Source organism: Chamaea fasciata, unplaced genomic scaffold (genome assembly GCF_029207755.1).
Source record: "Chamaea fasciata isolate MVZ Bird 193981 ecotype frontalis unplaced genomic scaffold, bChaFas1.0.hap1 SCAF_20, whole genome shotgun sequence".
Classification (NCBI taxonomy): Eukaryota; Metazoa; Chordata; class Aves; order Passeriformes; family Sylviidae; genus Chamaea; species Chamaea fasciata.
Window position 1 is genome coordinate 1,969,766 of NW_027094105.1, and position 24,663 is coordinate 1,994,428.

General features: G+C 55.4%; 1 protein-coding gene across 1 annotated transcript in view; it reads left to right on the forward strand.

The window, feature by feature from the left end:
• The window catches only part of ARRDC1 (arrestin domain containing 1), a 40,662-nt gene extending 16,513 nt beyond the window's left edge, over nt 1-24,149 (forward strand). Inside the window, exons 2-8 of the mRNA XM_066201338.1 lie at nt 1,701-1,811; nt 15,312-15,362; nt 15,483-15,637; nt 16,138-16,320; nt 16,646-16,822; nt 16,952-17,363; nt 19,642-24,149. Coding sequence (XP_066057435.1) covers nt 1,701-1,811; nt 15,312-15,362; nt 15,483-15,637; nt 16,138-16,320; nt 16,646-16,822; nt 16,952-17,363; nt 19,642-19,706 — 1,154 coding nt within the window. The 3' untranslated portion in view covers nt 19,707-24,149. The remainder of the gene's footprint in view (nt 1-1,700; nt 1,812-15,311; nt 15,363-15,482; nt 15,638-16,137; nt 16,321-16,645; nt 16,823-16,951; nt 17,364-19,641) is intronic.
• The last annotated feature ends 514 nt before the right edge of the window (nt 24,150-24,663 follow it).

Sequence of the window (24,663 nt, forward strand, 5' to 3'; positions counted from 1 at the left end):
TTCAGACTTTGAGCCCTGAGGAGCTCATTCCACCTGACTGCCTGACCCCCCTCACTGCGACTGGGGTAGAAGCTATGTGATGTCCCTGCAGTGAGGGCTGGATTTGGGGTTCTTTCCACCCCATCTTGAGTCAGTTTGGAAGACAAGGTCACACTGGCCAGGCTGGTGCCTGGAGAGCTGTTTGAGGTGGTTGCAAGCAGCGATAACACACAGCCCTGAGTGTTTGGGTAGGTGAGTGGAGGCATTGATATCAACAGCGCTGAGAACACTTGTGCAGGGGAGAGGAGAGCTCCTAAGCCAAAGTGGCCACCTGCTTCTCAGGGAGATGCTTCCTGTGGATGCAGCTGGAATACAGGGCAGCAGATGGGTCAAACAGGCAGAGTCTGTCTGGTGGATCCTGTCACCTTTTTACCAGCAGAACTATTCACCTGGCAAATGGGGTAAGGGAGTTCTGTGGGCTCCAGTTAAGCTCTTGCAAAACCTGATGTGATTCAGGGGGGAGATGTCCACGCTGGGACAGACCTGAAGGCTGTTTGTGCCTCGATAGGTCTGCCTGTGCCCTCCCTGCGTGGTGGTAGCAATGCAGATCATCTCTTGCTGTGCAGCAAGGCCAGTCTGTCACGTTCTTCTGTCTCTGTGGTCCAGTGTCGACATCAGAATCTAATTTCAACCTGCTGAGTATTGGCCAAGACTAACTGAAAATGTCCGTGGGGAGCTCCTCTGAGAGCCACTAGCCCTCCTGAGCCACGCTGCAGGCTGAGCTCCCGGTGTGACTTTCTCCAGGCAAGGCACAAACACAGCTCAAATTACTGTCCTTGCCTTTGGGAGGGTCAGATGGCACCTCTGATGCTTCCAGACCTTCCTGTGGGGCTTTGCTGTGTCTCTAACAGAGGAGGAAGCCACTCCCTTTGAGCTGGTGTCAGGCTGGGAGGTGGTGTGTGTGTATGGACATTTTGGAGGTCCTGATGCAGGACAAGTGTTAATGGGCAAAGTGCTTTTGCTGCAAGCCATTGAAGCTGAGGCTGACCCCAGGAGCTGGCATCAGGCTCCCAAGGGCTGGGAATGTCCTCTGAGGGTGACAGGGCTGTGAATTCAAGCAGCAGAGAGCTTGTCCAGGCTGCACTGAGGGGGTCCAGCTCTCTGCTGCTGCTTCAAACAGGGCTGTTTGAACCCCTTGTTGAGCTGGTTAATTGGCTTGTGCCAAATGTGTCTCTCCTGCCAGGGGTGGTGAGACACTCGGTGGGATGCCTGGCTCCTTGTGGGGTGGGAGGCAGCCGAGTCCTTGGCTGCTCATCCCTGTCTGGACAGTGACACCCAAAGCTTCTGCTCTCAGCCAGAGTGCCAAGGCTGCTGCATGTTTTGGGAGGGAACTCTGCTTCATTTGGGAGCCAGGTTTACCTGTCCAGGAGCTGCAATCACTGCTGGTAAGGGCTTCCACAGTGCACGGAAACCACCCTGAGGATTTCAAAGGTGCTATTGTCTGGGAATAGCACTGGGGTAGCAGGGAGTGCTCAGTTGTGCTGGGAGTGCTGAAAAACATCCTTTTGGAATGAAAGCATGACCTGATTCCTCTGCTCCATTTTCCCACCCTGTGTGTGTTGTCATGAGGCAGTACTCCTGCACAGTACAGCACCTGAAGCAAGTCTGAACCTGAGGTTTTGCTTTCTCCCAACGCTAACATGTGTCCCGTCTCTCCACAGCCATCAAGGTGAGCTGTGTTGGATCCTGTGGGGTGTCCAACAAGATCAATGACACAGCATGGACAGTGGAGGAGCAGTACTTCAACAGCACGCTGTCCCTGGCAGACAAAGGTACGGTCCGCAATAGACCTGGTGCAGAGCTGTGGTTTGGAGAAGCGTTACAGAAATGTATCACCAAGACTTCAGCATCCCCTTGATGTGAAATACTCCTCACAGGCTGCCTTGGCCTGTGCACAGAGGATGGGAGCCAGGATTAGAGACTGCAAGAGCTTAGCAGGAGCTGTGCAGGGAAGGATCCTGAGCAGAACTTGGCAGCCACCCTGCAAACACTGCTGGCATCCTCTGACCCTGGTCTGCCTGACGCAGAGCTGTCACAGGGACTGCTCCCTGTCTCAAAGCTCTGTGGATTCACCCTGCTCCACCTCCTGTGTGTGTTTATGGTGGTCACAAAACACTGATCAAAGGTAGTCAGCAGAAGCCAGTGGTTTGCTCTGAAGGGGAGGTGGAGGTGTCACCTGTGCTCCAGCAGAAGCACTGGGAGCACAGCGGGATCAGCCTGGGACAGTTACCCCTCTCCCAGTGAGATGGGCAGAGATAGTGATGGGGTTGTATTGTCCTGTGGTTAAAGTGACACCAGCAGCCTCTGGGGGATCAGATCTGAATGAATGCTGTCTTTCTGCTGTTAAATAGGTCAGCCTTACCACAAATAATTCATGCTGTGCCCTGGCTCCCGTTGAAATCAAGATGTGCCTGTATTCACCTGCTGAAGGCACTGGCTGAAACAGGAACGTGGCAAAAGCCCAGGGTAGCAGGAGCTCATCGCTCTGATACTGTTTTATCTAATAACAGGAAATGGGTAAAATTGGAATGGCAGTTTTTTCTAGCTCAGCAATTTTCCAAGCAGAGCTTTTAGCATCGAAGGGAGACTGAGCTCATTCCTGCAGCAACTGGTGAGAGTGCTGTTTGCTCTCAGGGCCCTGCCAGGGGAGACAGTTGGCTGGCTGGCTCTTGGCTCACGGCCTGGGGGCTGCAGTCAGAGATAAACTGCCTGGGAGGGCAATGGGAAACATTCCTGCCCTTTCTGGATGTGCTGAGCACAGGGAGCCCAGCTGTGTATGTTGGGCTGGGGGGGACAGTCACAGGGGGTCTATAAGGTGCTGCAGACCATTGGGCTTAGATGAGTTGGGAGCTGTAGGCTGTGAGTGAGTGGGGATTTGTGGAGACTGAAAAAAAAAGGGCAACTGCACTGAAAAGTGCTCCTTCAAACTTTTCTTTCTAATATTTAATGATTCGAGGGAGAGCTGTGATCTTGTGGTCAGATCTGTGTGCTGGTCAAGCTGAGCAGTGGCAAAGCCAGGCAGGAAGGTGGAGTGGGAAGAGGTGGGTGTGCTGTTGGTTGGGTTTGCAGCCTCTGGAAAAATTTGATAACTGCTTTGGCAGTTCTTGTGGTGTTGCTTTTGGGAGCTATCCCCTTGATAACTAGAACTAGAGTAAATTGGGAAGGATGGAAGGAAGAGCCATGTGCTGAAGTGTGCCCTTTGAAGGCCTGACATCCAAATGTGGCCAAAATTTGGTAGTCTCAGTCCTTAAAGTGTTTGTGGAAAACCCTGGTCTTTTGACTCTTTGTTTTCTGGGATCCTGACTCTTGTATACCTCCTGGTGCAGAGCTGCTCTCTGTCACCCACTGGTGTCACAGGCTCTGCCAGCCTTGAGCAGGTGCCAGGGGCTGGCAGCAGGGCTGGGCTGCTGGCTCTGCACTGGAGCTGGTCACAGAGCCACCAGCCTGGGCTGTGAGTGGGGCTGAACGGGCCAGCTGATGTCTCCCAGAGCTGCTGCAGCTGCAGGCAGGTGAGGCAGGAAACAGCAGTGCATGATTACCTTGGGTGTAGGGAATTGAAGGGAAAATCTGTCCCTGTGGAGTTGTGTGATGGGAAACTGAAGTGTGTTGTGGTGGTGTTCCTGCCCTGCCTCGCAGAGTTGCGGGAATGCCCAGCCCAGGTATCAGCCGTTGGTCTGGAGCAGCGTGCTGGGTACTCACAGTCACTGACCTCTGCTCTTCAGCTTTTTGTGTCCAAGAAGTTGTGTGGACCCAACTTGCTGGGAGCTCTCAGGCCGATTCCCAGCTGCAGGAAAGCAGAGAAGGAGAGGGTGGGTAGTCCCTGTGTGTGTGGGTTTGCAGCCAAGAGGGATTTGCCCTTTGTGCTCAGGAATTATTGCCCTGCACTTGCAGGTTTGTCCCATGTCTGCATTCACCCAGGACAGCTGTGCCCCTGGGAGGATGGAGAAGGGAGCAATGGCATGGGCATGGAAGGGACACTGTCAGTGCTGCCTTTGGACCCGAGTCCACCAGCAGAGATGGCTTTGAAGCTGACTCTTGCGTTTGCTGTGCTGGCTTGCAGGGATGTGGAACAAAAGCCCTGGGGGCTGGCAGTGCTCCAGCCTGCGGCACAGGGACAGAGAGAGCTGTCTGCTGTCACAGCCTCCCTGTGACATTGGTGCGTGTCTGGGCTGGCAGAGCAGAGGGACCTGGGCTGCTCCTCCATGTCCCGGCCTCTGTGTGTGCCTGTCTGTCTGCCTCCTGCGAGGGGCTGCTGGCAGCAGTGTCCTGGCAGAGCTCAGCCCTGCAGTGAGGCTGTGGCAGGGCTGTGCTGGGGGAGCCCTGCCACGGCCTTGTGCGGGCAGAGCCTCGGCACTGACTCAGCCGTGGTGTTTTTAGGCTTTCCAGGAATAGCTCTCAGCCGTCCTGGCCTTTCCTGAAGAGAGCATGAAGGAGCTCCAGACAGATGGAGTGTCTCATGTGGGTGTTCCCTGGGTGCTTCCCTGCAGGGCTGACCCAGCTGGGAGGGGAAACTGAGGCAGGCTGGACTGCTGGCTCTTGCTGTATGGGGCCGTGAGGTCACTGCTGGTGATGGCAGGAGCCCAGAGTGAGGGTGAGTTAGGGGACTTGGAAGCATTTCCAAGCAAGGACTCCTAAAGGAGCATGAGGCCAGCCCAGCTGCTGGCCCACACTGCCAGCACACAGCTCCTTCCCTGGCCAGCAGCAGCAGCCACCTGTGACAGAGCACCACGAGCAAAGGTTACTCTGGTGGCATCTGGTATGGTCCTGCAGATGAATAAAAGCCATGCAAAATGCCCCCAGGGTGAATCCCTGCCTGTTATTGCAGGTGAGGGTTGGCTATGCCCACCTCACCTTCTCCCACCAAAAAGCAAACAGCAGAAGGGAGGGCAGGTCTGTGAGCGGCCCTGGTGTGAGGAGAGGCTGCCTTTCTGCCATGCCCCCGGAGGCTTTATCTGCACAGAGGATGGCACTGCCTGAAAATGAGTTAAGGAAGAGGAGAAATTTGCTTCTGCCTCAGAGGACTTTTCTGTTCCTGCCTTCCCCCCACTACAGCAATGCTGCTACCTCTTCTTTTTGAACAAGTGCATTAAAAAGAAAAAGGTGAGGAGGAGCAGCATGTCCCTACTGGGGGGAAACTGGCAGCCAGGCTGTGCCCTGGGGCACAGGGTGATGCCAGGCTGTTCTCTGTCACCATCGCCAGCTCTTTTGAAGGGGGCTCATCCAGTCTGATGGCATTGACTTGGCTTGAGGAAGGATCCCAGGTGTCCCCAAGGCCACATAGGGAATGGGGTCCTGTCTTGCCCATCCCTGGTGAGTGGCTCAGCTCCAGTGGTGCCACTGGCATCTGTGGAGGTGGTGCAGGGAGGCAGGCTCAGCCTGAAAAACAGCCTGCCTCGCTCTATCCCTTCCCACATCCTGAGCAGTAACTTTTAAAAACACCGAGCTATGCTCTTTGAGGACACGTGGGGGGAAGGGGAGAGGAGGTTTGCAAAACTGTCGAGGCTCAGATTGCTCTTTAAGTCTCTAAGACTGACTCCACACTTCTCCTCCCACACACACCTTTGCATTGAAATAAGTGAGGGGGCAGCTTGTCCTCTGTGGCATCAGCTGCTGCTTGTATTACACACTGCTTTGGGTTTCTTTCATGGCTGTGCATTGCGTGAAAAAAGGGGGCAGGCCCTGAAATAACCCAGATGCCCACTTTGGCACTTATTTACAGCATTTTCCTTTCTCTTCCCACCTTGGAACAGCATGTGGAGGACCTGGCTGTGCCACTGGAGCAGGTTGGTGATGAGTGCTGCTGCAAAGGACCCTGTTCCCCTCAGGGCTTGTCCCCACTCAGGCAGGGCATCCTCTGTGCTCTGGGAAGGCCTCTCGTGGGGCTGGGCAGGAGCTGCAGGCAGCCCTGAGGAGCAGGGGATTGTGCTGTAGCCTTGGCAATCGCACACAGGCCAACAGTTTAATGAACTCGGGCTCTTTACATAAAAGCTGCTGGGAAGTGTGGAGTGTGCCAGCTGCTCCAGAGCCTCTCTCTGCTCTGTGTGCTGGAGAGGCTGCTGTGCTACACAGGTCACTCAGCCCACCCAGGGCTCCCAGGGGGCTCCTTACTCTCCTCCTGAAGGGGAGGCTAAGAGGGTATTTACTTTTCCCACTTGGACTTGGATTGCTCGCTGGTGTTGGTTTTTCCTTTTGCAAAGAAATGCAAGCGGGGTGGGGGCTGCTGGGTTTCTGTAGGTGTCAGCAGTGCAGGGGATCAAGTGGCAGCGAGCACAGAATGGCACTGCTTGTACCCGCTGCTCTCGGACACAGAGATGCTTCTCTTGCTCCAATATAATGGTGTGATTCAGCTCTGTGGAGCCTCCTGCTCCTCTCCCCCTCCCTGCTGTGGCTCTGCCCTTGTTCAGCCGGAGAGGAGCAGGTCCATCATGTGCCTGTACCCCTGTGGGGCTGGCCCTTCCCGGCATCTCCAGCTGCACACACAGCTCTCGCCCAGTGGAAGGGTTGTGCATGCAAAGGTGGACTTTTGTGTTTTTTTTCATTCCCTCCTTGTGCCTGAGTTGAACTTGTGCAGGGAACTGGCTGTAATTTCCAGCTGACCTTTCTTTTGGCAGCTTGTTAGTTAGCTTGAAGGCGCTGCAGGGATTTCCTGGCAGCTCCACACGCTTCCTCTGCTGGCAGATTTCTTGCACAAAGAGCTAAAAAGGGGCAGCTGTGCATCACCTCTTCCCTGGGGTGGTTCTCTGCCGGCCTGGCACAACACCTTCATGGCCAGCAGTTGGCACAGGGTAACAATCCTTGCTCCCAGCTGAATTTTAAAATCTTGGTGACCTGACTGAGCAGAATGGTGAGACTTGTGCAGCTTGTTGTGTGCGAGCAGGAGGTCTCAGAGCAGCAGGTGATGCTCCTGGACAGGTGAGAGCAGCAGGGTGTCCATGGGCAGCGCTGAGCCACTAAGGATGTGCTGGTGCCAGCTCCTGGCCACACTGTGCTGCTGGGTTTAGGAGCAGTAGCTGCAGGTTCAGCACAGGAAAACCACAGTGAGGCATCTGCAGTTGCCTTGGGTCACAGCCGCTTCCTCAGCACTTCCCAATTTCTTGCCTCAGTAGACCAGTTAATCCTCTGGGTTTTTCTGCAGTATTGCCATACTGCCAGATCCTGCTAATTCATTGAGAATGTCTCTGGAAACTGCTGACACAGAGGTTGGTGAGCAGTGGAGCCCTCGGCACAGTGCTGGGCGCTCTGCTGCACCTCCTGTGTTACAGGAAGGTTTATCTCAGCAGCATTACCCGTGTGGAGTGCTGGAGGTCGTTCCTGCTGTGTATTTGTGTGTTTGCACAGCCAGAGTGAGCGAGTTGCTGCCTTGAAAGGGAGCGTGGAGCCTGCTGGGGCTGTGCTCCATTGCTGCCATACAGAGCAGGAGAGCTCTCCTTGGAGCTGAACACCGAGGCTTTCCTGGCAGCTTCGGCTGTGCTTGCTGGCAGGTTGCTCTTCTGGCTCTTGGCTGCTCCCTCTGTGGCACCTGTGCCTGCTGACGGCAGGAGCAAATGTGTGCATTTCCCCTCCTTTGTCGCAGTTTGTAATCCCCTGTATTAACTTCATTCACCAGAGGCTGAGTTGAGTCCTGTGCTAAAGCTGCAGTGGCCCAGCGTCACCTCAAGCGCCCTGGCACAGACTAAATGCTTCCCTTCTGACAGCTCCATAGAGCCTCCTGAGAGTTAAAGAGCTCTGGCCCCTTGCTTATGTGTAATATTCAGTTTTCTGGCTGCAAAAGTGGATGAGGAGAGAGGGCAAGACAGGGGTGAGGTGGGTTGCAGGCTGCTGGGACTGCAGTGAGAGCGACGTCGCTGCCTGTACTTGGGGTCCTGTGCCACAGTGCAGAGCTAGAGCTGCTCATTTCTCTGCCCCAAAGGGGAAAACACAAACCTGCTGCTTTCCTGCTCTCTGCCTGCAGAGCCTTGAGAGGAGAGCACTCAAGCTGTGCGTCAGCAACACCAGAATCAGTCTAACTGAGCACCTTTGGAGGAGCTCACCTTCCCCAGGGCCGATTTTAGGCAGCAGGAAGAAAGAGACATATTGCTACAAGTGATGGCACAGGGACCAGCAGGCACCAAGTACCTTTCTGTACTCCTTGAATTGGCCAGCACAGTTAATGCATCACTCGTTAAGTAGCCAGGGAGAAATTGCCATATGGTCTGGCCTGCTGTTCCTCAACTAGAAGAACCAAAAAAATCTGTGTACTCCAAAGGTGCAGCCTGTTCCCGTTCTAGCGTCCAGGAGGGAGCAGAGCCTGGCATGGACTGGTGGGGAGGGACAGAGACTGGGGCAGGAGCCCCATTTCAGCCACTCCCTGTCTCCTGTGCCTGGGTGCAGGGACACTCCAGCCTCCTGGTGGTGGCTACAGAGCTGATACCATGCTTCTCTTGGGGGGCTGGAGGGAGTGACACACAGAGTTGTGGCAGAGGTGTGTGTGGGTGCAGCCTGGTGAGGCAGAGGTGTGTGTGGTGAAGCCTGGTGAGGCAGAGGTGTGTGTGGGTGCAGCCTGGTGAGGCAGAGGTGTGTGTGTGGTGAAGGCTGGTGAGGCAGAGGTGTGTGTGGTGAAGCCTGGTGAGGCAGAGGTGTGTGTGAGTGCAGCCTGGTGAGGCAGAGGTGTGTGTGGTGAAGGCTGGTGAGGCAGAGGTGTGTGTGGGTGCAGCCTGGTGAGGCAGAGGTGTGTGTGTGGGTGCAGCCTGGTGAGGCAGAGGTGTGTGTGGTGAAGCCTGGTGAGGCAGAGGTGTGTGTGGTGAAGCCTGGTGAGGCAGAGGTGTGTGTGGGTGCAGCCTGGTGAGGCAGAGGTGTGTGTGTGGTGAAGGCTGGTGAGGCAGAGGTGTGTGTGGTGCAGCCTGGTGAGGCAGAGGTGTGTGTGAGTGCAGCCTGGTGAGGCAGAGGTGTGTGTGGCTAAGCCTGGTGAGGCAGAGGTGTGTGTGGGTGCAGCCTGGTGAGGCAGAGGTGTGTGTGGTGAAGGCTGGTGAGGCAGAGGTGTGTGTGGGTGCAGCCTGGTGAGGCAGAGGTGTGTGTGGGTGCAGCCTGGTGAGGCAGAGGTGTGTGTGGTGAAGCCTGGTGAGGCAGAGGTGTGTGTGGGTGCAGCCTGGTGAGGCAGAGGTGTGTGCTGTGCCACATGCTGCGGTTCCTGGCCTGCAGCCTGCTGTTTGTCACACATCTGGGCTGGTGTCCCAGCACACCACAGTGGGAGCCTTCACAGGAGAGGAATAAGCCTCATCTGAATCTGTTGTGTGACCAAGGCACCTCCCAACTCCCTTCTGCTGTCCTGGAGGTCCTGGTTTTGTCATAGTGGCTGTGACCCTTGTGGAGAGATGGCTGTGACCACCTGTGACATCCAGACGGAGACACTGGGGCTGGGGCAGCCAGCCTGGGAGGAGGATTTGCCAAATGTCCCTGCAGTGGCACTGGTTGGAACGTGCAGCCCAGGCAGGTCTGCCCCCCCCAGTGCAGTCAGACTGGGCTGCTTGCACAGAAAGCTGCCAGACAGCCCTGGGAAGGTGGGTGGGACACAGCAGGTAGGGCTGCGTCCTTGTTCCTGTGGAGTTGGCTCCTCCTGAGCCGCAGCCCAGCCCTGCTCTTGTGCAGAGGCTGCTGGAGGACATTTCCCAGCCCTTGGCCAGCGGCAGGCAGGGCTGGGTGTGGGCAGGAAGCTGCCCGCCGATCTGGGGGGATGGTGACTTTGGAGGGCTGGTGATTTCTCTGGCTGCCAGCTCTGCCTGGGCAGAGGTCTGCAGGGAGGCTGCACTGCTCAGATCAGGGCCCAGACACCTCCAGCAGCCGTGGTGGAGTAAACTCCACTTGGATAATTTGTTTGACAGTGTAAATACAGACGTGTGGTCACTGCACCCCCAGTGGGTATGGTGGTGGCAGTTTTCCCACGCAGTGGTGCAGCAGTGTGCTGGTGTGCAGTGAGTGCAGGGAAACCTTTGTTTGGGTGGGAAGGGACCTTAAAGATCACCTTATTCTACCCCCTGCCATGGGCAGGGACACCTCCCACTGTCCCGGGCTGCTCCAAGTCCCAATGTCCAGCCTGGCCTGGGACACTCCCAGGGATCCAGGGGCAGCCACAGCTGCTCTGGGCACACTGTGCCAGGGCCTGCCCATCCTCACAGGGAAGAATTTCTCCCAATATCCCATCCATCCCTGCCCTCTGGCAGTGGGAAGCCATTCCCCTGTGTCCTGTCCCTCCATCCCTTGTCCCCAGTCCCCCTCCAGCTCTCCTGGAGCCCCTTTAGGCCCTGGCAGGGGTTCTGAGCTCTTCCTGGAGCCTTTTCTTCTCCAACTGAGCACCCCCAGCTCTCCGAGCCTGGCTCCAGCCCTTGGAGCATCTCAGGGGCCTCCTCTGGCCTCTGTCCAGCATCTCCAGGTCCTTTCCTGCACTGGGCCCCAGGGCTGTGGCGGCTCTGCAGGTGGGGTCTGACCTGAATGGGGCAATTGGGTTGAATCCCCCCTCTCCTGCTGCTCATGCTGTGGGATAAGCCCAGGGCACGGGGTGTTTCTGGGGCCAGCACACAGGGCTGGGGCACACTGAGCTTTTCACCCACCAGCATTCCCAAGCCCTTCTCCTCAGGGCTTTTCTCCATCCATTCTCTGCCTGGCCTGTGTTTGTGCTTGGGATTGCTCTCACCCAGGTGCAGGACCTTGCACTTGGCCTTGTCAAGCTTAGCAGGTGACAGCCTGGCAAGGTCTCTCTTGATGGCAACCCAGGGTCACCAGGGGACCAGAAGACTTGGCAATTTCTTTTCTGTGACTGAAATGTTCCAGGACTGCTCCACATCCCGTGGTGCAAGTGAACAACCCCAGTCCCAGTGTGGCACGGAGGGCAGCGGCTGAGCCGTGAATGAGAGAGAGCAGACATATCTCTCCCAGAGTCAGGGAAATCTCCAAGGTTCTTCTGCACTTTTAGTGTGTTGTTGCTGCTCCTGCTATCTGGAGTTGAGTTTTTTTCCAGGCAGTCTGGGGCAGCAGCTTCTTTCCCTCCAGGAATTTTTTGGGAGGAAGTTTCCCAAGGCCGTGCGGGGGTGGCCAATCTCTGCTGGCTTGACTCCTATCAGGGGGAAAGGCTGCTGCAGGTATGGCCCCACAGCAGAACCCTGCTAAGCCTGCTGCCTCTGCTGCCTAATGGCTTTCTCAAGGTATTTTTAGCTGCATGTAAACTTCAGGAAAAGCCTTTTTGCAGCCGAGGACACTGTGGTCTTTGTTCCAGCTTCTGGGAATGGGGAGGTGCCGGCTCAGTGTGGCTGTGGTGGCTGGCACAGCCCTGTCCCCTCACAGTGGTTTGTGAGCTGCTCAGGAGCCCAGTTTGAGGGGTCTCAATGCCCCCCTCGAGCAGTGCTGAACTCCTGCTGACCTGCTGTGCCCTGCCCAGGCTGGGAGTGCTTTGGCAAAGCCTCTGGTTCTTGAGGAGCATGGAAAGGGCTGCTCTTCCCAGGTGTTGGGATGGCCATGGATCCCCATCATGGTGGGAAACCAGCTCCCCTCTCCTTGCTGCCAACAATGGTCTCTGTTGCAAAGTCCACTTGCGAATGAAATTAGCACATTAAATGTCCTGGATTGTTGCTCAAAGCTCTCTGGGCCAGAGGGACAGGGGCGATGAGTGGCTTCCCATGGGCTGTGTGTTCCCCTTGCTGCTGGGATTCTAGAATTGCACAGCAGATGCAGCTGTGGGATGGCTCTGGACACTCTGCCTGATGCTGCATTTCCCCTGCTGTGGTCCGGGCATCTGTTCAAGGCACAAGAACTCCTGGTGAGACACACATTGCCCTGTGTCACCAGCACAGTGGCTGTGCTGGACTGACACTGCCAGTGTCCCTTGCAGGGAGCTGAGGTGCCATTTGCTCCTGATTTCCATGGGAGAAGTACCTGGGTGTTGGCTCAAGGTCAGTCTGCCCTGCCCATGCTCACAGGGAAGGTGGGACAAGGGAAATTGCAGATTTTCCCTATTATAGCAAGATTAGTCAGCATTTGGAAATGGAAGCTCAGCCTTTCAGAGCAAAGTTGCCGCCTGGAGAGTTTAGAGGCAGTTGCCGCTTCCCTTCCCACTGTAAGGGTGCTTGGCTTGGGCTTTGCCAACTTTCCACCAGACAGCGGGCAGAAGACAGAAGTGGTTTTGTAATTCCAAGTTGTAAATGGAGCCTTTGCTGTGTCCATGCTGGAGGAGCCTCTGCCAGGAGAAGCAAGGAGGAGCCCAGATTACTGCTCAATATCCACCTTTCCTCCTGGTGCAGTGGGAGGCAGGCAGGACCTGAGCTCACCTGTGGGTTCTGCCACCCTGTCACTGCCAAGCACTCCGGATCCTGCCTGTGCTTTCAGGAGTCTCCTGTCTCAGTCAGGACCATTGCCTTTTCTTCATCTTAATTTTGTTAATCCTTGTCTGTGAAATGGCTCTGGCACTGGACTCCTTTCTGCACCAGTGTGTGCCTTGGCATGCCTGCTCCAGGATACCAAGGATGCCTGAAGATGCTTCTCTCTCTTGGGGGGAAGGAGAGAGTAGCCTGGGAGGAGCAGGTCTCAAAACAGGAGTTGTTCTTAGTCACCTGCAGCATCTCCCTGCTCCATGGAGTGGAGAACAGGCCTCACTGTGCTTCCCAGGCTCCCTGCTCAGCTCGGGACTGAGGTCAGGGCTCTGTGGCCATGAGCCAGGCGCTGCTGTGATGCCCTTGGTCTGTGTGAACTGTGGCAGGACACAGCTTTGGTCTGGGCTGGCTGCTCTGGGTACTCCTCTCTGGCTATAAAAGTCAGGAAGGGACTTTTCCAGCCCTCGTGGGTAGCTTGTTGCAGGCAGGAGCTGCAGGAGGGATTTGCAGGCTGTTCAGTGGGTCACAGCCAACAGGTCATTGGGCATTTGGGCAACAGGACCATCAGGCTGGTCTAGGCTGACCTGTGGGCAGTTCCCATCTGGTGACCTGCTCAGAGCTTGGAGAACCTGTGCAGAAACTGCCTCAGTGCCAGCGAGTCTCATGGCGGCTCTGACAGCCACACCACATCCTCTGCGGGTGATGCTGCCCACGGGTGTTCCTGGGAGAGTTCATGGCCTTGCTCAGTGGTGCTGTGTGAGTGAGAAGCTGAAAGTGCTCACAGGGTCACTTCCAGCCCGACTTGCTGTTGGCTCACCTGAGCTGGGCAGGGCCTGGACAGAAATGACCCGTTGGATGGTGCTGCCTGTAATGTAGAATAGGGACTTTTACTGGGTGGAGTCTGTGGGCTCATCCTAAGGGTCCTGGAAAGGCTGTGAAGTTCCGTGCTCCTAGCAGGAGACTCAGAATTACTGCCTGCCCCTCCATGTGGGGCTCTGCAGGTTACCTTGGTGGAAACTCAGTGACCACTACCCTCTGGAATTCCACCTCCCTCCGGTCTGCAGGCCGGGAACAAGAACAGGACTTGCTCCCTCTCCTTCTCCAGTGGGGACAGTCCCTGTACTGCAATGCAGAACCTGCATAGGGACAGTCGATGTTTTCCAGTTATCCATTTGCTTTCTGAAAGTAGGGATAATGGGTATGAGATCAATGTTGAATGGTGCCCATTAAAAGACAGAAACCCTCGGGGCAGCAAACCAGGGCTGGGTTCATCGAGCCATTCACATTAACCAGGCTTTATCCTGGACCCAACCGGCCAAGGCACCTGCTGCACCTCACCTGGCACCTTTACTGAGCCAGGCTGCCCAAAAGGGCACAGGAGGGGCTGTCCCACACCTGCCTCCGAGCCTGCCCAGCTCTGGAGCTTCAGGCCTGGCAGCGAGGGCAGAGCCTGGCTTGGTGCCTCCACCTGGTGACAGCGCCGGGTGCTGCATTTTAGCCTACATAATTGGTGTTTGTTTGGGGGCCGGGAGGGGAATCAGCAGGGAGGTGACGACGGCAATGAGCAAATCTCGCTCCTCTCTTTGAGGCCAAAGTGTATAAATAGCCATGTCTGATGTTCTCCTGATTGCAGGGAGATGTCCTCCCTTTGCAGGGATGCGTGATGAGACATGTGTTGGATTATTTATCCTGCTGTCCCTGCACTGCAGGCAGGACACGCTCGCTGGGGTGTCCCTCATCCCCAAGGAGCGGCTGAGCGAGCAGAGAGGCAGAGATCCAGCTTTTCACAGCAAGAATGATGCACCAAGTCCTGCCTGGTCTGCTGTGTCAGTGGGGGGGATTTACTCTTCTCTTGCCCACCTCCCCCTTCCATGTAATCCACTTAATCCCCTGACGACAGGGCTCGATTACTGTCAGCTCTGCAGAGCCAGCGTTGCTAACGCCAAGCTGCCTCCTCCTGTCTTGCAACAACAAAAGCAGCAGCCAGATCTGGGCTTTTGGTACCTCCAGCAATGATCCTACAAAGCAGAACAAACAGGGCGCGATTTACTGACAGCCAGGTCTCCTCTCACTCTGCCACTTCAAAAACAAAGCCTCTCTTGTATACATGGATTTACCAAACATGGATAAACCTCAGTGGTTTTCTTACCAAAGACAACTTCAGGAGCTGCTGATCACACTGTGGGTTCAGTTCAGCTATCATGCTGCCCTGGAGGGAATCTGGGATCTGAGGGTGCTGGAGGGTGGATGGAGTCAGGGAGTTGGAATCTGTTGTTTCAGCCATGCACTGGATCTTGGCTCTGCCCTGTGCCCTCGAGGCTGTTGCAGAGCAGTGGTGGAAGAAAACAAGTGCCGAGGTTTTAATGTTGTGGCAATATTTTTCTGAGCTCCTGTTCTCTCAGCAGCTGGGCTGAGGTATTGCAGGACCCTTCTTGAGTCCAGGCGTGGGTGAACCTCTGGTTCCAGCTCCTGAACCCTGTGCAATCTGTGAAGGGCTTGGTATGTGCCTGAGGGTGGAGTGGCTTGATGGCCACCAGAACTCCCTACCACCCTCAGACAGTGCCTGTGATCTCTCACATTCCCCCTAACTGCCTGACGGGGAAGACTTGAGGAAAAATAAACCCACAACAGCCCTGCTCCGTGCCCTGTGTCGATAACCACTTGCTGTGGCACTGGGATCCCTTAGAGTCTGCCCCAAACTTCCTTATTTATGGGATATCTTAATGCAGAGCCTCTCATCTCCCAAGGAGGGGTGGGTGGCAGCAGGTGCTCTGTTGGCTCAAGCACTGCCCATCGGATCTGGAGCTGTCCAGTGGCTGTAGGCAGCAGAACTGGTGGTGTGGGATTCCCTGGGTGGTGGCCTCTCTCCCAGATCACACATTCCAAGGTAACAGCCTCTCAGCCTGTCCCATGTACACTTCACTCTTGTTTCCACAGGGGTCCTGACAGCTGGAGAGCACAACTTTCCCTTCCAGTTCCTGCTGCCAGGTAAGATGCAGAAAAGTGGCTGAAGGCCTTTCCCTGTAAGCTTTGGCTTTTGCTTCTACTTCCAGTTCAGAAACTGGCCTGACTCAGCCTCATGATCTCTTCATTCTCTCTCAACTCCAGCTTCTGCTCCTACATCATTTGAAGGCCCTTTTGGCAAGGTCCTGCATCAGGTGAAAGCTGTGATAGACACACCTCGCTTCTCCAAGGACTACAAATGCAACAAGATCTTCTATGTTCTCTGCCCTCTCAACCTGAATGACATCCCTGACATCGAGGTAAGGACGAGGAGGGGAAACAAGGCTGGGAAATTCCAACACTTCAGCACTTGTCCTTGTCCTGCTGTCTGAGGAGTCACTGAGTGGCTGGACTATGACTGCATGCTGTGGCTGTGCAAGAGCAGGACAAGGACTCCTCATGTTTCCTTCCTTGCTGTCAGTACCTGCTCCAAGCAATTTCTGACTCTTGTGTGTGTTGCTTTGAAAGATTATCTGAATTTTCAGGATGCAGAGATACATTTTGGTCAACAGCTTCAGGTGCTTGGAGACACTTGGGTTTGGGAGCTTGTTTTGGAGGGGAAAGCAACTAATAGGACAGTAGAACTGTGTGGCTGGAGAAGTGAGACCTGTTGTCTGGTTTGCATCATTGCCACATTGCTGGTTCTTTGCATCCTCTTAGATGCAAATATTTCTGCTTGCTTGTTTTGAATCTCTTTGAGTGTTTTCCTGGAGGCTCTCTGACTCTCTTGGGCCAACACCTCTGTCTCTCCATCCTGCAGCAGCCCAACACCATGTCCATCACCAAGAAGTTCAACTACAAGCTTGTGAAAAGTGGCAACATCATCCTGACAGCCACGTCTGACCTGAAGGGCTACATCGTGGGCCAGGCCATCCAGCTCCGCACAGACATTGAGAACAAGTCCGGCCGGGACACCGGCGCTGTGGTGGCCAGTCTGCTCCAGGTGGGTGTCCAGTGGGGCCATTCTCTGCCTTGTGCTGCTGCTCCACCCCATGGAGGCCTCTGTGAAACTGGGGCAGCAAGGACGCCCCAAATCTCCAACTCTGTTCCTCTCTACCTGCCTGGGGAAAGAGGACCTAGAACTTGTCCTGCTTATCCCTGCTCAGTCTGTCACACAACCATGGGTATTCCTGCTCTGGAACGTGCCCGTTAGGTTTATGCTTGTCCCTGTTTGATAAAGCACTTGGGTGGGTCTGTGTCCTGGCTTACATTTGTGGGAGACAGAAGACCAGCCTCTGTGCAAGCTGTGTTTCCTCCTCTCTGTGCAGAAAGTGGCCTATAAATCCAAGCGCTGGATTTACGACCTGAGGACCATCGCCGAGGTGGAAGGCTCAGGGGTGAAAGCCTGGAAACATGCAGAATGGAAGGAGCAGATCCTGGTTCCAGCACTGCCCCAGTCCATTCTGCAGGGCTGCAGCCTCATCCACATCGACTACTACATCCAGGTGAGTTATCCAGAGTATCCTGGGCTGGGCTGTGGCTCTGTGCAGTGTGGTGTGGGTGGTCCAGACATCAGGTGAACCTTCCCACTGCCATGTATAATGGGGGTGCTGCTGTTTGCCCTTCTCTTCCAGGTTTCCCTCAAGTCTCCAGAGGTTTCTGTCACTCTCCCCATCTACATTGGAAACATTGCTGTGAACAGGGTCCCGCTGAGCCCCTCCCGCTCCATCCAGCACATCCCATCTGTGGTGGTCCCCAGTGCCCCCCCAGAAGAAGAGGAGGCTGCCAGTGGCTATCACCCCATGGACAGTGTCTCCATCCCCACCAAAAGCCATTCCCAGCAGCAGCCCTTCAGCTACGCCCCAGGACTGAGCTTCCAGGAGATACGGGCGGACTCGGAGCAGACGGGCTCCCCAAACCACCCCACACTCTGCCTGTCCACGGGAGCCACCGTCCCCTACTACGCTGAGGGGAACGTGGTGCCCGTCCCCACAGCCAGCTCACTCATCCTGCCCCCGGAGTACAGCACGTGGGGATACCCCTACGGTGAGCAGCGCTCATGATCTGCAGCTGGGGGGAAAGGGCTCCTACCCGCAGTGTCTGCTGGCTAGGCGGGGACCTGGGCATTCAGTCAGTCTGACACTGCTGGAGAATCCCAGCTATTCCCTTCCTGCACTGCGCCGAGAGCGGCCTCCCCCTGCCCAGGATCACTCTGGGTGGAGGTAGAGCAGGGCTGCTCCTACAGCACCTGATGGGCAGGAGCAAGAATAATGTGGTTCATTCATTCTTGTGATAGTTTATTCACCAGAGAGGGTCAGGGATGTAGCACAGAGAACACAATTGTGCATGAGCTTATAAATGGGGGAGGATACAAATTTCCAAGCAATAGGGAGAGAACAGGGGAAGCCCACAAGGCGGGGTTTACAATACATAAACCAATGGGGAACGTAAGGGGAAGGGAACAGATCAAACAAACCAAAGGGGCTTCGAGGAACACAGAAATTTCCAGAACTGAGGGCAGGAAGTAGCCAGGATTGACAACAGAGCAACAGAGAACACTCCTTGAAGGAGGGGCAGGTCTCGGGGCACAACAGACAGACAGCCCCAAACCAGTGCTATAGAGAGGGGGGGTATAAAACAAACTATTAAGGATAAAATCACAATCAGAACACACCACAAACATCAGTTTGCTGCAGGCTGCTGTCAGAGGGGATTGTGACATCTCTCTGCCTGCTTTAGCCTCTGGAGGAGTCCCCTCTTCCAGCTGTAAAAGCTGGCTGTCCTTTCCACATCCAGGCCCGTGCCTGCCCTGGGCTTGTCAGGAGAGGATCTCCCTGTTCTTAAATGAGCTTTCAGCCTCCCACTGATAGAAAAACTCCTTGGCTTGTGGTGAGGCTGGTGGGAGCAGAGCCAGGAAAATGATGTCACTGAAATCTTCTGTCTGACTTGGGGTGGGCCTGCAGCTGGTCTGAAGCTGTGGGGGTGGGAGCTGGGAAAGTGTCCGGAGTGGAAAGGCTTGGGGAAATCCCAGTGCGCTGGATTCCTGGGGCTCTGCTGCGGTGGCAGGGCCAGGAGTGTGTGCAGGATTCCTGGGGCTGTGCAGGGGGGACAGGGCCAGCAGTGTGTGCAGGATTCCTGGGGCTGTGCAGGGGGGACAGGGCCAGCAGTGTGTGCAGGATTCCTGGGGCTGTCCAGGGGTGACAGGGCCAGCAGTGTGTGCAGGATTCCTGGGGCTGTGCTGGGGTGGCAGGGCCGGCAGTGTGTGCAGGATTCCTGGGGCTGTGCAGGGGTGGCAGGGCCAGCAGTGTGTGCAGGATTCCTGGGGCTGTGCTGGGGTGACAGGGCCGGCAGTGTGTGCAGGACTCCTGGGGCTGTGCTGGGGTGGCAGGGCCGGCAGTGTGTGCAGGATTCCTGGGGCTGTGCTGGGGTGGCAGGGCCGGCAGTGTGTGCAGGATTCCTGGGGCTGTGCAGGGGGGACAGCGCCAGCAGTGTGTGCAGGATTCCTGGGGCTGTGCAGGGGTGACAGCGCCAGCAGTGTGTGCAGGATTCCTGGGGCTGTGCTGGGGTGGCAGGGCCAGCAGTGTGTGCAGGATTCCTGGGGCTGTGCTGGGGTGGCAGGGCCAGCAGTGTGTGTGCAGGATTCCTGGGGCTGTGCAGAGGGGACAGGGCCAGCAGCGTGTGCAGGATTCCTGGGGCTGTGCAGGGGGGACAGCGCCAGCAGTGTGTGCAGGATTCCTGGGGCTGTGCTGGGGTGGCAGGGCCAGCAGTGTGTGCAGGATTCCTGGGGCTGTGCAGGGGGGACAGGGCCGGCAGTGTGTGCAGGATTCCTGGGGCTGTGCTGGGGTGGCAGGGCCGGCAGTGTGTGCAGGATTCCTGGGGCTGTGCAGGGGGGACAGCGCCAGCAGTGTGTGCAGGATTCCTGGGGCTGTGCAGGGGGGACAGCGCCAGCAGTGTGTGTGAGCACAGTCCTACCCAAATCAGCCTTTCTCTTTGCACTGGGGTAACAGAACACTCCATGCGTTACTTCAGCCTTGGGTTGGGGCTCATGGAGCACGGGTGATCTGGAGGTCCTGGAGGACAGGAGGACACTTGGGAAAGAAAGGCAGGAACAGAGCAGGAGTGTGTGGTGGTGATTTTAACCTCCATGGGCATCCGGGCAGGGATGGGACTGGCTGGCTCAAGTCCTACAAACCCCATGTACACGGCTGGGCGGCCAGTGTGTGTTGGTAGGTTGCTTCACTCTGCACTGGTTTACACAGACTGGGGTGAAGGGAACCTCCCAAATGCCCACCATAACCACTCTCATTGTTCCTTTCCCCCACAGAGGCACCTCCGTCCTACGAGCAGAGCTGCAGCAGTGCCAACTCCAGCATCAGCAATGGCAATTAGCCCTCCCCTGCTCCGACCCCGCCGGCGCTGCCCACCCTGGCACCACGGGGCACCCGCCTGTGGCCAAGTCTGGTACAGCACAAGGCGTCTTCTTGTCTCTCTGGCTGCTGGGGGGGGGAACTGCCACATCCCGGCCTGGGCTTTTTAAAGTCTCTTTCTAGGGAGGGGGTAAAAAACCAAAAAGGGCGGCCAGAGCAGCCTGCATGCGTGTAGGAGAGGTCTGGGAAACTGAACTGTCTCCTGCTGCTGCACCAGGTGCTGGAGAGCTGGATGTGCCCCTGGGATGCCCTGGGCAGCAGCCTGTTCCAGTACTGTAGTCAACACTAACTGCTTTACTATCAAAGCACCTGCAATGCCTTATCTGAAACGCTCCTGACTTGGCACGGCTCCACTCTAGGGGAAGGCTGGGCTGTGTGGACTTTCTCTCCTCTTTTAGGGGCCATGTGCTCTCCACAGATGGTTTTGACAGCCCTTCCTCCTTGTCCTCAGAGGTCCTAAGGGTAGCAGGAGGTTTCTTGGAGTAAGCAGGTTCAGAAGGTCAGGGACTTTTGAAAAGCCAAAAGCACAAGCCTGAGCTGTACCTGAGCTGTGGGGGGAGTGACTGGCAGTGTGAGTAGCCGTGGGCACAGGGGGGAATCGTGGGGGCACTTGCTGATAAGCCCTGGTGAGCTCTGGGGAAGATCCTGGTGTTCCATGGGGCGCCCTTTTCCAGCACGGGTGACTTTTCCCTACAGAGCCCTGTGGGACACAGCCCACCCTTGCTCAGTGGCTGGCCCCTGGCACACAGGATAACAGCACCGGTCACTCTGTGAGTGGGGGGACCACACCCCATGCCCCATCTCCTGGCCCTGCAGGGTGCCCTCTCCTCCCAGGCTGGAGTTCCGTGACCATCAATCACAAAAGTGTCTGATGCTACCTCTGAGTCTGCCCAGGGGCCCTGCCCGTGGGATCCCTTCCCTCTGGGCCCACCTGCCTTGGGCAGGGGCACAAGGGTGCTGGGCCAGGGGCCTGTTGTGGCACTGGTTTGCTGTGTGTCCCCTGAGCCTGAGCAGAATGTGACAATGAACGCAACCCGTGTGGGAGCTGCTGTGCTCATCCGCAGTCTCCGCTGCACCTGGCAGTCGGGGGAACAAGCTGGGTTTTCTTGCAATATTTTGTTCTTTTTGCGCTTTTTCCCCCCCACGTACTTTGTTTAGCATTGACTGCCCAAGCGGAGGGAACCACAAGCCAAGTCCCTCAGAGCCACAGGTGCCCAGCCAGGCTGGGGTTGTGGCCTCCAGACCTTTGGCACCTCAGAGCTGGTCCCCACATGGCCCCAGGCTGGGCAGGCAATACCTGACAGACCTTTAGGAGCATTTCCAGCTGCTGCCTCCTTGCTCAGCCACCTCTGCACACCCCTCAGGCAGCTGGGACAGGCCCTGCTTTGCACTCTTTCTTTGCAAATGCTTTTTTATTTTCTTTTTTTTTAAGCATTGAACTGCTTTAAGGGTAGCATAGCGAAGGTGCCATTCTGAGCAGTGCTGGCACAACATGCACCGATGCTGATAGAGTGATTGTCATTGTCCCTGAATATATATAAATATATATATATATATATGAGATGAAGTTGTTTTTAATGATTGAATTCAGAAATACAAATTTTAATGCTGTATTTAATAAATTATTCTACGAGAAATGCTGTGCTTTTTCATCCATTTCTGATGCTGATCCATGTGCCTGTTCATGCCAAATCCAGGAATGCACCTTGCTGATTTCTTACAAAATGAAGTGAGGTTTTTGTTTTTTGCCCTCACCAGGAAGGATGGTGAACTCTGCCAAGGCAGCTCGGGGAAAACAAGCATGGTGTGGCCTGACCACAGTGCCAGGCTCATAATTCCACAGGGCTGCAGGGAATTTGGCACCATGTGGGCTTGGCTCTGGAGAGAGCAGCCACTGCACTGCTGCTTCCCAGGCCCTGTGTCCTGAAGCCAGGATTTGTCCGAGTGGCCCAGGAGTCCTGGGCACTGCTGGTGGGGAGGAAGGGGAGAGCAGACTCTGCCTTTAAGAGGATGGAGATGGCATGGCCAAGGTCTGGCTGGAGGGGCCGGAGACCACCAGCCCCAGTCCTCTCCTAAAGAGCAATTTGGAATAAACTTATCAAAAGTGGAAGGAGGCTCCTCCCCACAACCCCACTTTGATGATCCCATGTCTGAAGCATGCAGGTGTTGCCTAAATGTTGTCACTGCAGGTAGCCTGGGGTGTGGTCTGTGTCTCGGACACAAAGACCCTTCTTCATTCTCTCCTCAGCTTATGGCTCTGCCCTGATTCCATGATTCAGACTCTCCTTTGCCAGGTGGTCTGGCCTGCCATGAGCAGCATTCCTCATCCACAATGATCAAAGGCAGGTACAGCTCTTCCCCAACGCCCTTCCTCTTCCTCCCACTTGGCTGAACGCGTCTTGCCTGGCTCAGGCTGCAGCTCCTGTGGCCTCCTTGCTGTTGGCTGTACATATCCTTGAACCCAAATCCCTTCCACACCTCTGGAAAAATTCCTCTGAGGTGCCAATGCCTCTGGACCTGCTGGCTTGGGCTGCAGGCTCTGGGAGAGGCAGACGGGGCTGGGACCAGGACTGGTCTCCCAGCTGCTTCTCCATCCCTGGGGCTGAGCTGCTGGTGATGTGTCCAGCCCATGTTCCTTGGCTGGAAAATGGGATTGCTGTTTGGTTGCTGTGATCAGAGCCACTGGGCTGTTTTTCCAGACTCCCATCTTGTTCCACCTTTGTTTTGGGAGTGTCCCATCCATGGTGGAGGCTGTGGAGGGAGCCCTGACCCAGCCCGTGCGGTCTCTGCAGTGCTCCTGTGCACCTTGGCTTGCTCTCCCAAATTATATTTGCTACAAACTGGTCTTTGGGACCTCTTGCTGTACACAGAGTCCCCTTTGCAAAGCAAGGAGCAAATGGGAACACTCTTGGCTGGCGAGGAGTGTCCATCACCACTGGCTGCTGTGGAGGGAGCAGGAAGGAGCTGGAGCTACACCTCGGAGTTGTTCTCATCCTTTTGGATGCTGTGCAGGGGCCCCTCTCAGCCCTGCAAGTGGCTCTGGCCAGGGTGCAGCAGGCCGTCACCCCCGGGTTGTCTCTGAGCAGCCTCATTGTGCAAGGGAATTGACATAACAAGTGACAATCAGCGTTTTCCTACCCTCCTGCCCACCTTGCCTGTCCCAGGCTGCGCAGGGAAGTGAAGCCTGACACAAGGAGCCTTGCTGATGTTTTATGGAACCCTTTGAAATGGGCCAGAACTGCAGGATGGAGGGGTTGGTCCAGCTCTCCTCGAACCCCCTGCAGGGGTGGCCCCAGGGCACTGTCAGCAGGTCCTGGGGGAGGGCTTTGGATGAGCACAGTGGGGCAAACCCTGTATTTGGGTTTGGGTTTGAGTTTGTCTGCTCATCCTCCCCCGAGAGGATCAATCCCTCTGTCCTCTGTCCACAGCCTCTCTGGCTTCCACCTCTTGAAGTCTTGGGGAGCTCCTTTAGGCCCTTTATCATCCCTCCCTCCTCTTGCTGAACCCTGAATTAAAGAGGAGAAAAGCCCATTTTTCTGATTACAGCTCTGGGTAAAGAACTTCAGCACGTAGGGATTCATTCAAATTCCTGGCTCAGATTTTTGAAGCAATTGTTTTTGAGTTTGTTTGAAATGGGGAAGGGAAGCAGTGGGGCACGAGAGAAGCTTGTGGGTTAATTGTTTCCAAACTCAGTATTCAATGGAAAACACCAAAAATATCATCAGGTTTTTTCTTTTTTTTTCCTGCTGCTTTTATGTCCTTCATGGTTTTGTTCTTGTCCTGCTCTCCACATGTTCCACCTCTGTATCTTTGGCTTTTTCAGTGTTGTTTGTGTCCTAAACTAAACTCTGCTTTGGCGTCTGCTGTCCCACTGCCTGCAGGAGATGGGGAAAGGGGGATGCAAAGGCTTTTCTTTCTTTTGGACAATGATTCTTTTTTAGCTTTCCACTGAACTTCCAGGAGTTTTGTAAAAATAAATATTTTCTGCTAGGATGTTTTCCTGTTGAGCCAGCACAAGACAGGAGATACAGGGTGTTCTAGGCTCCATTTGGGTTTTATTCTATATTTTAAAATATTTGCAACTATCTGCAACAGGAATGTCCCATCCCCTCCTCCCCTGGTGGGGAAAAACCCTCAGAACTTGTGCCCTTTCTTGTACCACTACTCGTGGCTGTAATTCTTTATTCCTGTGGTTCTCTTTACAGATTTTGGGGTTTTATACAACAATTTGTGATGGTTCTGTACAACCCAAGACTTCTAAGCAATTTATAACTGGGTTTTGAAATGTAAACTCACAGTTTTCCATGTTTACCACGGCTTCTGGGGAGTATTTTTGTCCTGAATTTTAACCCCCAAATGTAAAGAACTGGAAAAAAATGTAAATAAAGATGATCTTTTTTAAGACCATGGGTGTGTGATGATCCTAAATGTTTCCTCAGCTGTCTGGACGCTGAGACCTGATGGTGGGAAGTGGTTCAGGGCTGTCAGTGGAGGCATCTCCATCTTCCAGCTTGGAAGTTGGTTTGGAGCAGAGGTTAAAGCAAAGCCACGGCTCCTCCAGCTCAGCAGGGGAATGGCTGGGGGGGGCTGAGGGAACTGTTGCTCGCTGCCGTAGTGAATCACAGAATCATGGAATATTTGAGCTGGAACGAAAGATAATGAAAGATCATCCAATTCCCAGCCCTGCCCAGACCCCATAACAATCCCAGCCTGGGCATCCCTGGCAGCGCTGTCCAAAGGCTCCTGGAGCTCTGGCAGCCTCGGGGCCGTGCCCATTCCCTGGGGAGCCTGGGCAGTGCCCAGCACCCTCTGGGGGAAGAACCTTTCCCTCATCTCCAGCCTAAAATCCCCCCCGCCCCATCTCCGTGGGCAGGTGCCGCTGGGAGGACGCGGCTGCGGCCGGAGGAAGCGCCGGGGCG